Source organism: Epinephelus fuscoguttatus, linkage group LG20, assembly GCF_011397635.1.
Source record: "Epinephelus fuscoguttatus linkage group LG20, E.fuscoguttatus.final_Chr_v1".
NCBI classification, from domain to species: Eukaryota; Metazoa; Chordata; class Actinopteri; order Perciformes; family Serranidae; genus Epinephelus; species Epinephelus fuscoguttatus.
This window is the reverse complement of record NC_064771.1, coordinates 10924601-10943095: the sequence shown is the minus strand read 5'-3', so window position 1 is coordinate 10943095 and position 18495 is coordinate 10924601. Positions and strand designations below refer to the sequence as shown.

Below are 18495 nucleotides of genomic sequence, written 5' to 3'. Positions count from 1 at the left end.
AATAATATACCAAATAATGTCACATATTTGAAAGAATAATGTAAGAAAATTAAGACAAATGCCATTGATTGAATTTACTGCATATAAATATCTTTTTCTTCCTGATCTGAAATGAGGTGCATGGATTTTAGCGTTGGCGTGTTGTTATTCTCTCACGTCTAACTTGCTAATTACAACCTGTTAATTGCAGTGTTCTATATTTGGAGCTCTCTGTATTTGTGACGAAACAGGGTCAAACACCAGAGGAAAAAAAAAAAAAGATTTGTTTTCTTTATGTTAACACATTCATGATTTAAAATAGTTTGTTTCTACCCTTTTCTTAAATTAGTTACTTAATTCTTTTCCAGAGTGCATAGAAAAATCACATAAAACCCTTACAAGACACTTACAGTTCCCCCTACAAACATTCTGTTCATCTCCGTCATAGTACTCTCCTTCACCACACCTCCAAATGTCCTTCTCTTCCAACTGCTTGGCTTAACCGTGCATTTATTCTCAAATAAGAATAATTGTAGAACTTCCTTTAAGTTCTGTTCAATTGACTGCTCTGCCAGTAAGACTCACTCAGTGGATGCCGCTGTAGCTGTGGCTTCCCTAGATTCTGTCTGTTACGTACATGTATACCCATATGTCAGTGCTTTCATAATAAATTGGAAGTTGGAATGTTATCCACTTGCCGTGGGCCTCATTTGTTCAAAGGGTATTCCAATTACTATAGGAGTAAATTACATTAAATTCTAGCCCCATTTGAAACTTCCTGCTGAACATGACACATGATCTTTATATTCTCCTCTAGTCAGGCAGGGAAATGCGTAAAATGATGATGAAAGCTAAAGTTTATCAGCCATGTCAGGTTTTCAGATCTTTTATTAAGCAACATAGCGGTGTCTGTCCCAAAGCTTGAGGGGAAAGGAATTTTTGATCATGCTTAACAAAGCTCTTGGCATGGTGATGTTTTTAGGACAACCATTGCCTGGGCAGAGGCAATGCCTTATAGACTAATATCAGGGAACTGTAATAGATAGACACTGGCATGCATGTCTAGCTACTTTAAGGCAGGTATACAGTCAATCTCCCTGTCCAGGGGTGGGTACATGCCAAATACCTGTGTATACATACCACTACATCTCTGCCTTCACTTGACAGTTTTCAATTAAACTACTCAATCAGCCTAAGGCACTTTTTTCATCAATAGATCAAATAATTATGTGTTAATGTCAATGGGTTGCTATGCTAATGGCTCTGTGAGGTCGTATGTGGGAACAGCAGTGTTTCGAGTTGCATTCTAGTATTAGCATGCTCACACTTAAACTGCTATTCCTCAGTAACAATGGATCAAATAGCTGTATAAATAAGGGGTCACTCAGGGTCGCTCAGGGGGCGCTTAGGGGGCGCTTAGGGGGCGCTTAGGGGGCGCTCAGGGGGCGGCAGTAGCTCAGTCCATAGGGACTTGGGTTGAGAACCGGAGGGTCGCCTGTTCAAGTCCCCGTCTGGACCAAAATATGGAGCATGGACTGGTAGCTGGAGAGGTGCCAGTTCGGCAGTGCCCAGGAGGTGAACTGGCACCTCTCCAGCTACCAGTTCACCTCCTGGGCACTGCCGAGGTGCCCCTGAGCAAGGCACCGAACCCCCCAGCCGCTCTGAGCGCCTGTCATGGGCAGTCCACTCTGACATCTCTCCACTTAGTGCATGTATAGGTCCTGTTTGTGCATGTGTGTGTTTGGACCTGTGTGTAATTGACAAACAGAGTGAAAAAATTGAATTTCCCCTCGGGGATTAATAAAGTATATAAAATTAAATTAAAAATCTTATCAACCTTTTGTCCAGACGCAACAGGCAGCTGCTTTCAGTCAAAAAGCTTGAATAAACCCACTGTACACTACATGTCTAGCGTCAAACGTGCAAAGTTAGCAACCAGCTAGTAAACATGGTGAAGCATTTGGCAGCTTGGGAATCAGATGTATGCTAACGTTGCTCTGTGTATGCAGGTTGTGTGAATAGGCATCTGTTTACCATAATAACTTCATGAAGTAAAAACATGTCAGTGTTGTGGCCAAAAACATCAGTCAACATCATCAATCAGTCAATGCAGCTCTAAAGAAAAGTATGAATACCACAATCCTGAAATCAAAATCGTATATGAATTTGAAGACGCCTATGTGTTTAGAGTGTTATCACACATACGGTATTAATCATTTATTTTTACTAACGCATTATGCATTCTGTCCGTAAAGGCTTCATGTTTTCTGTTTTTCAAACTTAGTTTCATCCAGTACACCAAAACAGATGGGACAGCAGTGACATCTCTATAGGCAGGATAAAGTGATGAAATGAGAAGAACGTGCATCTGTCCTGTGTACGTGTTTTGTGTGTGATGGGTTAGATTAAGTTAGGTTAGATTTACTTCACCGTTCTCTCAAAAGTATGAATCAATCATCACGCTGGTCGCTCTGTGTGAGCTTTTGTTCTCTATTGGATGCATCACTTTTCTCAGGGGGCCGGTCCAGTATCATCTATGTCTTGTTGAGAAGAACACAGTGGCAGTGAACCACAGTATTCTCTGCACGCAAAGCACTTGCAGCCTGTCTGCTGCTTCTCATTGAAGAAGTGTTTATGTGGGAGTTGTAAGGAGATTTTGAGTTTGGATATACAGTACAGGCCAAAAGTTTGGACACACCTTCTCATTCAATGCATTTTCTTTATTTTCATGACTATTTACATTGTAGATTCTCACTGAAGGCATCAAAACTATGAATGAACACGTGGAGTTATGTACTTAACAAAAAAAGGTGAAATAACTGAAAACATGTTTTATATTCTAGTTTCTTCAAAATAGCCACCCTTTGCTCTGATTACTGCTTTGCACACTCTTGGCATTCTCTCCATGAGCTTCAAGAGGTAGTCACCTGAAATGGTTTCCACTTCACAAGTGTGCCTTATCAGGGTTAATTAGTGGAATTTCTTGCTTTATCAATGGGGTTGGGACCATCAGTTGTGTTGTGCAGAAGTCAGGTTAATACACAGCCGACAGCCCTATTGGACAACTGTTAAAATTCATATTATGGCAAGAACCAATCAGCTAACTAAAGAAAAACGAGTGGCCATCATTACTTTAAGAAATGAAGGTCAGTCAGTCCGAAAAATTGCAAAAACTTTAAATGTGTCCCCAAGTGGAGTCGCAAAACCATCAAGCGCTACAACGAAACTGGCACACATGAGGACCGACCCAGGAAAGGAAGACCAAGAGTCACCTCTGCTTCTGAGGATAAGTTCATCCGAGTCACCAGCCTCAGAAATGGCAAGTTAACAGCAGCTCAGATCAGAGATCAGATGAATGCCACACAGAGTTCTAGCAGCAGACCCATCTCTAGAACAACTGTTAAGAGGAGACTGCGAATCAGGCCTTCATGGTCAAATAGCTGCTAGGAAACCACTGCTAAGGAGAGGCAACAAGCAGAAGAGATTTGTTTGGGCCAAGAAACACAAGGAATGGACATTAGACCAGTGGAAATCTGTGCTTTGGTCTGATGAGTCCAAATTTGAGATCTTTGGTTCCAACCGCCGTGTCTTTGTGAGACGCAGAAAAGGTGAACGGATGGATTCCACATGCCTGGTTCCCACTGTGAAGCATGGAGGAGGAGGTGTGATGGTGTGGGGGTGTTTTGCTGGTGACACTGTTGGGAATTTATTCAAAATTGAAGGCACGCTGAACCAGCATGGCTACCACATGCTGGTCATGCCATGCCATCCCATCCGGTTTGCATTTAGTTGGACGATCATTTATTTTTCAACAGGACAATGACCCCAAACACACCTCCAGGCTGTGTAAGGGCTATTTGACCAAGAAGGAGAGTGATGGAGTGCTGCGGCAGATGACCTGGCCTCCACAGTCACTGGACCTGAACCCAATCGAGATGGTTTGGGGTGAGCTGGACCGCAGAGTGAAGGCAAAGTGCTAAACACCTCTGGGAACTCCTTCAAGACTGTTGGAAAACCATTTCAGGTGACTACCTCTTGAAGCTCATGGAGAGAATGCCAAGAGTGTGCAAAGCAGTAATCAGAGCAAAGAGTGGCTATTTTGAAGAAACTAGAATATAAAACATGTTTTCAGTTATTTCACCTTTTTTTGTTAAGTACATAACTCCACATGTGTTCATTCATAGTTTTGATGCCTTCAGTGAGAATCTACAATGTAAATAGTCATGAAAATAAAGAAAACGCATTGAATGAGAAGGTGTGTCCAAACTTTTGGCCTGTACTGTATGCTGTTAGCCCAGTTTCAGTGGGTTAACCTCCCTCGCTCAGACTGATATCTACCGCTGTGAGCTTATAGAAGATGGTAATTGGATGTACTGTACATGCAATGCATGCATTAACTTAGCAGTCAATACTAGAGTCACATGCCCCATAGTGGTAAACAGTGTTGCTCAAATTTTGTAACACTAAAATGGATCTGTGACAACTGTTTCTGAATCTCTCCTACCAATGCAATAATTTTTGGATTACTCAATAAGGACTTTGTCTCAACGTCATATTTTTTTTTTTTTTTGTAGAACCTTATCAATATATATTTACACAAAATTTCATGACTAATTTTGTGACTATCCCCAAGTTTTAAAGATATTTCAGTCCTGAAGAAAGGTGGTCCAACTGACAGATCCCCAGACATTACAAAGTGTCGGTAAAACAGCAGCGGCCACAATATCCTTCCTTGTGGAGCACCAGATTTGATAGGTTGACTCCTCGATGAGTTCCCCACTCTTGTAGGTGAGAAATATGGGAAGTCAGCTTCTCAATTGGCATTTGATCATGATGTGTGTGTCGTGTGTGTGTGTGTGTGTGTGTGTGTGTGTGTGTGTGTGAGAGAGAGAGAGAGAGAGAGAGAGAGAGAAGGAACCTTTATGCCCTAAATCGTCAGTATTGTCGATTGTCGGGGTTAAGCACTATCCAACAACAAGCTCTACTAATGGGTCCATGTCATTGGTTCGACAGCCCATTGGTTCGACATCCCATTAGTCCGACTGTCCGCGGTGCCGAACGGCTCGTGGCGGGCGTATGGTGCGCCACGATGGGATGTCGAACCAATGGGCTGTCGAACCAATGTGCAGTTCCCCTACTAATGCCATCCATTAAGAAAAATCTCAGAGATGAGCATATGACCTACATATTTATGCAGGTCATGTAATGAAAGTTGCGCATCCAGAGGTATATGCAACTGCTGACAGTTTTCAACACTGCTATGTCAGTCACATCCATTGGCATTTTCTGTGAGTATGTGTTAAAGAAAAGATCTTCACTCAGTCTTCCAGTCTGCAGCAGTTACCACATCTACTTTTTGTCCATTTTCAATCACACTGTACACAATTACATTCCTTTTTAATCTAGAATGGCACAAACTTTTTTTGTCCCTATGTCCTTGTTTAAGTTCTTAGTTTACCACGCTGCCACCATATAAGTGTTTGCAGCCTGATTCATACAGACAGCATATTTGGAAATGCACATGGTGTATCGTCACGCATTTATGCAGATTTATGCAGACTGAGACTTCCCGGCATGTGCGAACAGGACAGATGCACAGAATGGCAAATAATAAAACCCTTCTGACATTAGCATTCATTTATTCAGATGCAAATTAACTTGCACAAAATCAACAGTTGTTCTCTCTGTGGATCATATGACCATGTAACAAATCCAGTAAGAGTGTAAAGAGATGTTCTACTTTTTTTTCCTGTAGCTGACAAAGTCAAGGACAGATTGAAGAAAACTGGCATTCACGTCTAGCTCAGGGGAGCACTGTGTTACCCTGATAAATGGGAATTTCGTTTCAGTTTTTTGCACAAGCAAGTCAGCTGACACTCTGAGCAGTTTCAGTTGTAAGACTTTGTAATATAGGTCAGTGGTAGCTGCTTTTATGTGTGTCAGATTCGAAGGGAATTAGATGTAATCACAGTTATTACTGAAATGACACAGAAATCTTAAGTCACGAGAAAAGTGTTTGAAGACACGACAGTTTTGTTCATCCTCCTGCCATCGACATACTATGAACTGAAAGGAAAGTAAAACTGAAATCTACTTGAATGTACGGAAATAGATGTGTAAGAGGGAACATTCCAAGAGTGATGAATAACTGCAAGGCTATTCCACTGAAGTAACCTATGGAAAAATACACAGTAGTGCTTTTAAAGGGAGATTTATCATCCAAGAGGGTAAAATGTAAAACCTGGCCCAAAATGAAATCCCTGGTTGCAAAAACTACAAATAATTGCAATCAGATATGTTGTCAGAAACAAAAAGAAAGGACTTCTTTCTTGGCCTGAAGTCAACAAATTCTGACAAAAAAGTAATGACCTTCCATTTTAAATCTCTGAACAGAAAGCTCCGGTGTGTGCAATTCCATTTTCTGTGGCTCCCGTGATCTTAAAAAAGGGCACAGGCAGTTAAAAGATTTGAAAGAAGTAATTTTTAGAAACCACAGGTAGTGTCAAACCTTCCCTCACTTCATATGTCTTGACCTGGTTCATGGCTCTCCAGGGAGAAACGCAAAATATTGGCACTACATTGCAACTGTGAACATAAAGTCAGTGTGGTTTTGTGGTGGGCTAAAGTTGTAGGTTAACTAAGTCAGAAGAATTGCCTCCAAGCTCTTAAATGGGTCAGTACACTCAAATTACAAAAGGATATTTTTCTTTTCTCAATTATTTTAATATTCAACAGCTAGTTTGGCATAAAAGCAAGTTAGTCCCTATAGACCCTCATGTTGAAATGCCCAGCTTTACAGCAGCAAAAAACATGTTTACAGCCTGCTGCAAAAAACTGTTATGGTCTCTATAGCTAATTTCCCTGTTCATGACAGCTGTACGGAGGGTTAATTATTTTCTAACTCATCCATTTAAATTTTATTAAGGCTTAAAGTTGTGCATAAGTAAGGGCATGGCTGCTTTTAGGGACAGGTGGGTGCCGTCTGTTGACAAGTCACTACCACAGCAACATTGTTGGTTAGGTAGGCTAACCAGGCCCCCAGGAAAGCCGTTCAACCTTGCTTCAGATGTTTTCCAGTAGTAATGTAGTGAAATAATCCAGTGCTGCCCAAAAAGCATTTTTTCCCCATGGGTTACAATTGTAAAAGACACATCTCTAAAACTGTTGACAAAACAAACTCTTTGCGCCAGGCAACCAACTCCATTGGAATGAATAGGCGCCATCTTGGCATCCAGTGTTTAGGTATCAGTATACCATGGTGTAACCCCAGATTCACGTAATGTAGGTGTAGCCATAGCTGTCGCTTTATCAGTGATTTCAGCTCATGAAAGTTAATTGAAACATTTTGGTTTTTCCTTAAAAAGTCCTGTTAAGTGTTTGGTTTCACTGAAAGACCCTCCTAGGAGTCGCATATTCAATTCTCCCGGTAAGTACATTTTGTTTCAATGGATTTAAGACCGTTTTTGCCAGTAGAAAATAGCTTTAGCATTAGTATTATCAGAGTTATAGCTGTATATGTTCTGTGCTAACCCAATTAGCAGCTAACTCTAAGGTTATCTCCGCACTCTGTCGTCCAAATATGGTGACTTCAGGCTCCAAAAATCTGAGATGGCGACAGCGGTGGCTTTAAAATGGGAGGCAAATCACCAATGGGTGACGTTACTGTGGCTACGTCCATTATATTATCTGGTCTATGTTTAAGTTATATTTTTCCAACTGACCTTAAAAACTCAGAAAAAGCACTGAATTTCACTGGACATTTTCTCTGTATCCTGGTGGCTCCATTACTGCTGCTGAAGTAGGTCAGGGTAGAGAGTTTCATAAGCCTCATCAGCAAGTCAATTGGAGAGACAAGACAGTGACAGTCCACCCGATTGTCCTTATGCTTTTTTCTTTACCTTAATGGCAATGGTGGCAATGGTAAGCTTCCATAGGTGGTGCGAAGGGAAATTAAGCCATCCCTGTGGAATGTTAAGGTTATGCATAATGCATGCCAGATGGTATATGTGTCTACATTGATTTGAGGAAATAGCTTTTTGTGACTCACACCCCTGTTCCACATGAGAGGGCTTTTAGTCCAGCACTCACAGGTTTTTTAGTTAATTATGGCCACTGCATAACCATCATGTGTTCTTTTGAGTGAAGTGTGCCGATGTGATTTGTAATGTTTTTTCTGTCTTGGTAAAATAAATGTGTCACTGTGCCACTTTATGATCAGGTATATAGGTCAGTGTGCTGTGTGTGTATATTTTTCTCCACGAGTATAAACTACAGGGTAAAAACTCATTTTAAAAATTGCTCCTTTTGAATGGTCTTTATATTCTTATAAATGGTCTTAATTTATTATCTAATTTCTTAAAACATGTAGATTTAACTATTTTAACTTTAATTTCACTTTATCATCCACTATACCATCAAACAATCATTTCTTTGAAGAAAAAGTACAGTTTCATCCCTCTTTGGTCTTCTCTGGCATTCACATTATCTGCTTTAATCCAGCTATTGTATATTTTGGAAGTGTGGAAATAATGTTTTAGCTTGACACAATGATAATGATTTTTATTTCAATCTCAAGTTATGTTCTATTGCTCTTTGTATGTACATCTCTACCTCTCTTGTTTCCTGTCATAAAACAGTTCACATCTGTTTGAGACAGACTGTCATAAAAAGGGTACTTCACTGAAAAGTAGCTCACATATCCAGTACACATTAAATTGTACACACAATATATGAGCTCTTTTTTCTCTCTCCCTCTCTGTCTTCAGTGGTGCCAGTCCTGTTGGTCTCGTCCTGACTGCCATAGTGGCCGTGGCTTACAAGGTGGCGATAAGATTCGAGGGGTAAGTCTCTCTTTGTCTCAGACTGTTTTCACATTTGTCCAAAAATGCATTTGGTTAAAGTCCAGATGTATCTAGAGAGTAGCGTTAGTATTGCGACATATTTCCGAGTAAAACAGGATAGGCAGGAAATTAATTTGATTGTTGAAAAGTGGGTTTGTCGTAACAGTGACAGTGTAACACCAACAGGGTAGTAGTATCCATCAAGGAGAGAAAGACGAAGCCCATCATATGCTGCATATAACATTTGTTGCTGAAGTGGTCGATCGTAAAATGCCTTGCTCATAATCTGGAGCTGTCACAGATACCACTTTCCTCAAAGTAAATAAATTGTAGCCAGTGGGCCCGTAACTACGGCATTTTGGGGAACCAAAGACGTAGCATGCTTTTCCTAGCAAGCTAACTTGAACTTAGCTCTGTGTGGCTAAAAGTTGAAGATTGATTGACGAGTGGATGCCTTGAAACTGGTTGGTACCAGCTTACATAAGCACACTTCAAAATTTCTTTTACAGGAAGGAAACATGATTGGATTTTGATATAAAACTATGAAAAAATTTAATTTTTGTAGTTTATTTTTGGTATATATTGTTAAACAGGCACACATAATGTCCTACACAATGAGCTACAAGGATTAAAAATGTATTTTTAATGTGGTCTCAACTTGTGTTGAATCACTTGCGTACAGGTGGGAATGTATCCCAGTATGCTTTAAGGATACAGTGAAATTTGACCATTCAGGCCAAAGTCAGGCATGGTCATGAATTTATTTACAATCTTGTGAAGTTTTTTGTGATGGCAGAGTTACCCTGACAATGTGTTAATTTAGATCACTTGGATTTTCAGCACAAGTAGGTCCAAATCATTGATGTGATTAAAACAACAGAGGACCCTAAATCCTTCCCTGTGGAACTTCAAATTTTATAAGTTGACTCCTGTGTACTGTAAACGCCTCTCTCTCTCTTAGCTTTACTTACCTATTTCCTCACAAACTAGTGGTACTCGGTAGTTTAGGTTCCCTGTAACCAGGACTCAGACCCAGGACCTAAGTTAGGCCAGGTCCAAATGTCACATCAATACAGATTATTCAGTGATAGATCAGATCAATGCTACATCAGGCCCATTTGACGTATGTATGATTGTATTGAAATCGCTGTAGACATTTTTTTCCTGTCCCTTTGAAGAGAAAGGCTGATTTCAGTGTATTTTCCAGTGCCATTAGCACAGGAGCAGAGCCTGTAGAGGATAGTTCAACTGACTGCTTACTGACATACTTACACTCAAGATTACATATGAGTATGTATAGAATACCAACACAAATTAAGTGCTTCTTGGATTCATTTAAACGTATCTTTTTTTTAGTATCCAATAGATGTGTAGTTGGATGTAGTTAGATATCTGTTCTATTGTGATTACTTATAGTAAGGTTAAAGCTCATCCAGTAATCGTTCTGCTGTGGCTCATAAATAGCACACATTTGGGTCACACAGGTAAATGCAACACATTTTCATCCTGAAGTCATCACATATCTCCGCTTTGTCAGTGATCTTTCACATCTACATATTACGCATTAGTTGTCCTTCTGCGTCTGCTGTTGACATTCCAGGACACCGCTACCAACGCCGGGGTGTTAACAAAAACACATGGTTAGGTTTCGGCAAAAAAAGCACTATGGCAACCGATGCCGGGACAAGAATGGGCTGGCAAATTTTTCAGATTTCGGGGGCTCATCAAAATTTTGATTTCGCAAGCAAGGCCACCTCCCAAGGAAAATGACGTATGTTTCAACTCCCACTCCTTTGTTGTGTTTTCATCTCAAATGTCATCTCCTTAGTTCTGCCAAAAAGCAAAAACCTGAGATGGTCAAAAAAGAAGGATTAAAGATAGGGACAGACTCTTTTTTCCCCACACATTCAGAGCCGTGTTGGTTGCGTCCTCCTCCTCTTGCTTGACCATGGTGATTACCAGATAACACATTTAAAAAAAAAAAAAAACAGTTATGAGCGACCTAGTTCTTTTCATCTGTCCGCACAGACACATGCATGCCGGAATCCACACACCCACATACACACAAATACATGAACCTGCTGCTGCTGCACAAGACAATCATAAATGGGACAGCATGGAAGCAGCTGCTTTGACCACTTACAGCACTCATTAAACCTACTCTGTGTGTGTGTGTTGTGTGTGTGTGTGTGTGTGCGTGCAGATGTGTGATGCCCTCTCATCTTCTCATCTAAGTGTTTGTTTGCATGTACATGTGTTAACTGTGCAGCTGTATTTTGCATTACATGTGTGGGGAAGCGGTCACATAGCAGCAAAACAGTTATGATTCAAATGTGCACAACAGTGGCACACAGCTGCTATCAAACACATCATTCTTTGTCACAACTTTACTATATCAAGGACCCCATTATAAGAACACAAATTAAATGTTTACCTGGGTAGCAGCAGCAAGACAAATGATGGAGAATGGCACATTGATTAGGTCACAACTGAGTGACCTACATTTATTGTATAAACACACCTTAGCACAGACATACACAGTCACCCTACATAAATACACAATTAGATGCCAAATCTGTGTTTACCAGCCCAAATACCCCCCAGCAAATTACATCTGACGAGCCCTCTTTGTTCATTTCCTACCTCGTTGAGCCTCTGAAGGCTATTTTGATTGTTTTGTACACATCTTCTCACCCCTATTTCTGCTTAGGAAAAACAAAAATCTGCCTCCTTTGTCTAGTTCCATCTTCAGAATGGCCACATTTGCCCAAAGAGTGAAATATATGTCAAGTGAGTTCAGACAATGCCTCAAAGATGCAGTCATGAAAGCTGCCCATCAATACTGAAATTTATTCCCCTACCATCTATTATTACATCTCTAAAAATAAACCTACATGCTGCAAACGGGGCCATTCTAGCCGTTTGAGTGGCTTAGGCTCAATGTCCTTTCATGCCCCTGTGAGGATTGATCATACACAAATAATTGAACTATATTTGATTAAACTTAGCTTCTGCTGTCATATCATCACAAAGACATAGTCTGTAAATGAGTCCCTGTTACGAGCCTTATCCTGGCTTCAACAATATTTGGGCTGTGATATGAAATATAAGAAACCCTCTGGCATCAACCGGTTTCAGTGATTTCTATACTGAGATGACAGAGACGGAGCAAACATCAGTATCTGACTATCGCTTGTAGATGTCCCGTCCATGGTTTATGATTACACATTTATTTCTATTTTAATTTTTTGAGTATCTGTTTCTACATTTTAGCCTACCTTATGCCTGCTCTAAATTAGTAAATGCATGTATATATGTTAAGAGAATGTACCCTGCATCAAGGCTTTCCTTTGATTTGGTTTCCTATATTTTCCATAGTGTCTTATAGTATTTTTATAATATCTTTTAAGTCTGAAATGCCATGCGTGGTGCAATCAGTACATTCTAGTGGGACCACTACGATTTACTTACAGTCAGTATTATGTGCATTTACTTTTCTTAAGAGCCACCTCAAAGTTCAGTTCACATCTACCACAAGACCACTTTTGAAGGTCAGGTGTGGGACTTGGATTCATTTTTACACGGTATTGTCTTGGCCTCAGAATTGTGGAATCTGGATCTTTCAGATGCTCTAAATTTTATCTTAAGTTTGTCATTTGTCAGTGTGGGACTCTGGTCTGGTCTCAGTCATGACCCTGTCTCAGTTTTGGTGGTGTTGATGTCAACGCTGGTTTACACAAATTAAGATTTAAATAGTTCACGTTCAGAGTTCACAGTTTGAATTTTGAACTAAGTTTACATTCCCAAAAAAAGAACTAGTTTACTTTATTTCTTCTTGTTTTGAGTTTCAAATTCTTTGCCATTTTGGCTTATTGGTTTTTTGGCAGGCACAATTTTGAGTCTGTACAGATTTGTTAATAAAACTTCAGTTATTCATATGAACTGGCTTCAGCAGGACCCGTAGTCCTGACAGGACTGACCTTGACAGTTAGCAAGCTTATTAGCTCTGAAAGCCTTTTTTTTGCCTTTTCAATCTAAATTGTTACGGAATAAAATAATCTACAATTCTTAAAACTAAATGTGAGGGAGGAGAAAATGGTCTAGTTCAGAGAGAACACAAAGAAGTTTGGCACCAACAACTATGCCACATCCATAGTCACTTAAATCACCTTTCTTCCCCAATCTGATGCTCGGTTTGTGCTTCAGCAGGTTGTCATAACCCTGTCTACATGCCTTAATTGCATTGCATTGAGTTGCTACCACGTGATTGGCTGATTAGCAATTTGCATTAACAAGCAGTTGAACAGGTGTAGCTAATCAAGTGGCTGGTGAGTGTATTCTGTTATCCTGTAGACTTTGTTTTGGCGTTTTTGTTTGTGTTCTTCTTTGTTTCGTGTTATTCTTTCACGTTTAATCTGTTTCCTGTGTTATTTTGTAGATTTTCTCTTCATGTGTCTTGTCTGGTTTTACTTCCTGTCTTTGTGTGTTTTCCTGCCTGTCTTGCTTGCACCACCCTCGTGTTCCCCAATACACCTTTGTTGTCAGCCAATCCCCATTTCCCTCCTTTTGCCCATGTCCACCTACTCCAGCTTTGTTTTGTTTGTGTGATCAGTTTTTTCTGTGTATTTATTTCCCTGTGTTACCTTTGTTCCTGGTCAGTTCGCCTGTGTTCATCACCATGTTCATGGAGTTGTTCCCTGCTCTGTTTCCTACCTGGTTTTGGTTCTTCTTTCTTTTGGACTCTCAGTTACCTGCCTGTTTTAGATGTTTTTATATCAGCATCATTAAAACTGGCCTTTTGTTCCGAATCCACCTGCCGACTGCTTTGCATTTGGGTCCCTTCCTGAAGTGATACATGATACAGTTATTCCTCAACTATTTTTGAAAGTTATTTGGGTGTTTGATTAAAAAGAGCATGCGTGCAATGATACACTCATACCAAGATACTACAGGCTTCATAGCACTGTCATGATATTCCTACAAAATATAACAAAGAGTAGCGGAACTTCCTCCCAGCTGGCACCAGATGTCAATATGACATCGCAAAGACATTGGGCTCTTGTGTTGGATAGATAATCAATTTTGGTTGGAATGACAATTGGGTTGCTGATACTTTAAATGTTTAATGTTGTGTGGACGTTAATATTATGACATTATGCAGATGTTGGGTTTTGGTCTCCATACCTTACAACTAAATGTTACTTTTCTACTGTATGTCAAGAAGACGTTAGAATAAGATATTTGAAAGTGTCATATCAATGTCATCTATCATCAGTATTTGTTTTCTTGACATTGAATTTTTGTAACCCGTTGGCACAACCTAAAATCAACCAATATCAATGTTGAATGTTGTTGATGGGCAGCTGGGTCCTATTTCCCACACACTGATCTGGTATCAATAGAGTACCAAGTGATGTCAGCCCCCTGATAACACCTAGACCGCAGCTGTAATCCCTGGCTTGTTCAAGGACTCCCATCATTGTTTTTTTTTCTTTGTCTCATCTAATAGGAATGTTATTTTCCACATTCATGAGTTCGAGTTACAGAGCTGCAATTCTCTAGTGTAGCTGTTTGTTGATACGGGGTTCAGCACTACAAAACCGTGTGTGCATTCATGTGCAACAGAGTGAATGATCATGTAGAGACATGAGGCATCTTCCTATCGTTCACAGGTTCCCTCACGGTTGATCACACACACGCAGTCCTGGCACAGAGTGGTACGGTGTTCCAGCCTCTGATTTATTGTCCCATTATATGTTTGTTCTGCTGTATTTACAGACCATTCACCGAACAGATCTATCAGGAGAGGAACCAGCGCCGCAAGCTTGAATAATCACCTCCCGCCCAGGCACTTCCTGCTCCTGGTTTGGCTGAGGATTCCCATCCTGTCACGAGGATAGACAGACTTAACAACAGACAGACTTTACCAACAGCGTTTATCATTAGTCCACATCCTGTGTGGATTCAGAAGCTACCTTCACACTGCAGCTGCAAGTGTTTCATTTTTGATTTTGTTTTATGCTCTTCTAAAGAATGTGGACGCCACATGGAGGGTGGCAAGTCAAAGTAATAGTTTGATATTCTGAAAATCATTCTTATTTTGGTTCTTGCTCATATTTAGATGAGAAGATTGATACCACTGTCACGAGATCTCCCACATGAAACTGTTCACAACAAGGTCAGCAGACCAGCCTGAGCAACCAGACCATGATCTCTGGAAAAACACTGCTGACTGTCTCTCTGTAAGAGAGTAATTGAGGGCATTTCCAAAGATGTGAAATTATTCCTTTAAAGCTGTACAATGTTGGATTTCCACTATATGTACATTAGGAGTGTCATGATTCTCCAAAACCATAATTCAATTGTCCTTTTGATTTTAAGGTCACAATTAGATTCAGTTCTTTAAGATTAACATATCATTGGTTTCATGCCCTGACAACTGTCATTTACATCTTAAAATCCTTGAAAAAAAGGCTACATGGTGACATAACTGCTGTATAGTTTTTGGGAATATACCATACTAAAGCAATACGGTCAAATTTCAATCATTTATTTAAAAGAAGAGTGTATAGGATTTAGGGTGAGGGTTACAGATAGCAACCAGCTGAAAGTACTTCCTGTTAGAATTAAGTGCTCATTATTCAGGAGGTTTTTACAGGGTACCAAATTTTCCACAAAGGTGTCTTCCTCTTCAAAACAAACAAACCCTGTAATTTAAACTGGTAATAACACTAAACAAAGCAGTTTCACATAAAAAACCTGGTGGCCAACACAAAAATGCATATTGACTTATCTAGAGCTAGCATTTGTTTTTTGTCTGTTCTGGGCTACTGTAGCAACATGCCGGACTCCATGGACAAGGATACACTTCATATGTAGATATAAATAACTCATTCTAAGGTAAAATAACAACAATTCATATTTTCAGGTGATTATAAACCAAAGAAAACGTACTAATTGTGCCATTTTCAATTACTATAAATGTACCTACCTAAATCCTACATACTGGTCCTTTACGGTAAAGCTTCAAAATTCCTTGTTAAGATATTTAAAGTATCAAAAACAAAAACTACAAACTGTGAAACTTTTCCTCTTCTCACTGATGAGCCAATTCAAAAAGAATAGATTTCAGCCACTGACAGCATCATGAATTGCGCATCACTTGCAACCTCTTTCTGCCCCATCTCAAGGTCCAATTCACCAAGGATATTGTGCTAATGATAATGCCACAAAAAACACCCTATGATTAAACACTTGAGAAAACATACTAATTATATCATATCCTCCTGAGACCCAAACTTTTGTTTGCCATGCATTTTTAATTTCTCCTAACTATTTCAGTTAATCAATCAATGACCAATAGGACCTGATAAGTATAAAAAAAACTAAACATTGTCAACAATAATTAGTCCTAATGTCCTCAAATGAGAGAACAATAAAGTCCTAATGTCTTCAAACAAGTACTTCGTAATTAACAGTGTCTTTGCTTGTTACTGTTGCTAAAATTGGTCAAATTTGTTGCCATGTCAAACTACAAACACTATTAATCATGAATAAACAAGTTTCAACCCAAAAATGTGATCAGGTTTTGGACCTTGTCCACTTTTGTGTCGGAATAGTATATTGTGTTCTTACTACCACTAAATGGCACAAGAAAGTGTCCACCAATGAGGACAACAGGTTTAAGTTGTCTAACAAAAAGAAGATTCACTGGATGGCAGAAGGGTACTTTAAGACAACAGCTTGAGTTTCGAGTTTCACTTTCACTAAACTGGCACAGCCCACAAACTGTAGTTTTTCTGTCAACAAAGCGTTCATTGTATACACAACTCATGGGGAAAGCAAAAATGTTGTAGAGAAACTCCTGCACATCATCTAACTTGCAAAAATAAAACATTTATTACGACATTTTGGTAACTACACCTTCATCAGGCAAACCTGATGATAAGGTTGCCTGATAAAGGTCTAGTTACTGAAACGTTGCAATTAATTTATTGCTTTTGCAAGTTAGAAGGTGTGCAGGAGTTTGTCTACATGTTGTCCTGCTCATCCCTCTCCTATGCACCTGTTACGAAATAGATGTGCAAATTATTCTTTCGTTCAATGGGTTAATGCTACCATACCGCTGACTTCAGGGAAACATGAGGATTTTCCAGTTCTAGTGTTTATTCGCCATCTCCAACTCTGGCAGTGGCCATGGTGTTTGGAAAAGTGCAGCTGCAGGCTACCAGTAGGCTACACTGTGTCGTCTCTGAAGTGTTGTTTTGTTTTTTCTTTAGATGCACGCAAGTAGACTGATGTGGAAAGAAAAATAACTGTGAGAAATCCCCATTCTGTTTGGGATTTAGATGACTAAAAGTGAAAGCTCATCACGATCAATTTTTGATTTAGAATCTAAATCATGACACCTCTAATGTACAATTTAAAAAAAAACACCCACCATCTGCAACAGAAGAAAGGAACTGAGCCACCTTAACCGAGGTACATAAAGCCTACTTTTCAAAATCATGTCAGGTATTGTCACTGGACACCATGCACAGCAGCGGCACCCTGCACCTGACACACCTGAATGGAATGAAGTCATAACTGATGTTAAACAGTACACCTGTGTTTGACAAGTCTACTGTGAAAATGTCCCATTATATTAAGGTCCTCTATAATGTTGATAACATTCCTGTTGTGTTATTTGTGTTTGTCTCAGCACTTTGGCCAACATTCACTGCACTATTCAAAACTTTTCAAGATATTAGTTAAGTGTTAGCAAAGACTGAAAGCACGGGAAGCAGCTAGTATATTTTCCGCAGATGTTTTTACATAGTTCGTCACTGCCACAAGTTCTGAATTAATTTTTTCATACATTCTTATAAAAACCCTACATGATGACTGTGTGTCATGAAAATAATGCTAGTTTGATGGTTTAACTCTAAAGTTGCATCACCCTGGATTTACTGGTGTGCAGGAAATCCTTGATAGTATCCTACACAGCAGTAGAAAGAGTGAAAGAGTTGAAGGCCTTGAAGACCACAGCTCATCTATTGTGTTCAGAGACACAACACAACCAACACAAAGCTAGATAGCCTTTTCATCACTGCCATCATTGTTGTAACTGTTCAATGTTGTACAATGTTTATAATGTGAATAATGTGCCCTTTTAAATGTCAGAGGGGCTATACCAGTAATGGCTTTATACTGTACCTATGCAAACCATTCTGAACTGAACAACACACACGACCCGGTGATGTACTCTGTGTTGATGGGATATTTTTTATGTAATAAAAGACTAAGTCAGGGTCTTTCTTTGTGTCTCACAGCTACTAATGGATGCACTTAAGGCAGCACTTTTGCACATGTACCTCTTACAGGCAGATGGCGGAGAAAGCATTAAATGCATAATTATTGTCTGAATGAGTCAGGAATATTAGGACAGTGCTGTTTCTCTTTATGATTGCAACAAGCAGTGCTAATACAGCTCCTGCTAATACAGCTCTTTGATTGGTTGGTAATTAAATAACAGCATACTGTTTGGCTATTACAAATCTACAGAATAGTCTGGATTCTTTCATTTAAGTCATTAACCAAAGAAAATGTGTTTGCTTTTTGCCTTTGATTTCAGTTCTACTGACATTTGATTGTACTATTGTGCCGAAATCATAGACCGTATGAAATTAGTAGACGT

At 39.6% G+C, this 18495-nt stretch overlaps 1 protein-coding gene across 1 annotated transcript in view; it reads left to right on the top strand.

The window, feature by feature from the left end:
- Window positions 1–18282, top strand: part of pemt (phosphatidylethanolamine N-methyltransferase) — a 100696-nt gene extending 82414 nt beyond the window's left edge. Inside the window, exons 6-7 of the mRNA XM_049563492.1 lie at window positions 8745–8819; window positions 14598–18282. Of these exons, the coding sequence (XP_049419449.1) occupies window positions 8745–8819; window positions 14598–14652 (130 nt within the window). The 3' untranslated portion in view covers window positions 14653–18282. The remainder of the gene's footprint in view (window positions 1–8744; window positions 8820–14597) is intronic.
- The last annotated feature ends 213 nt before the right edge of the window (window positions 18283–18495 follow it).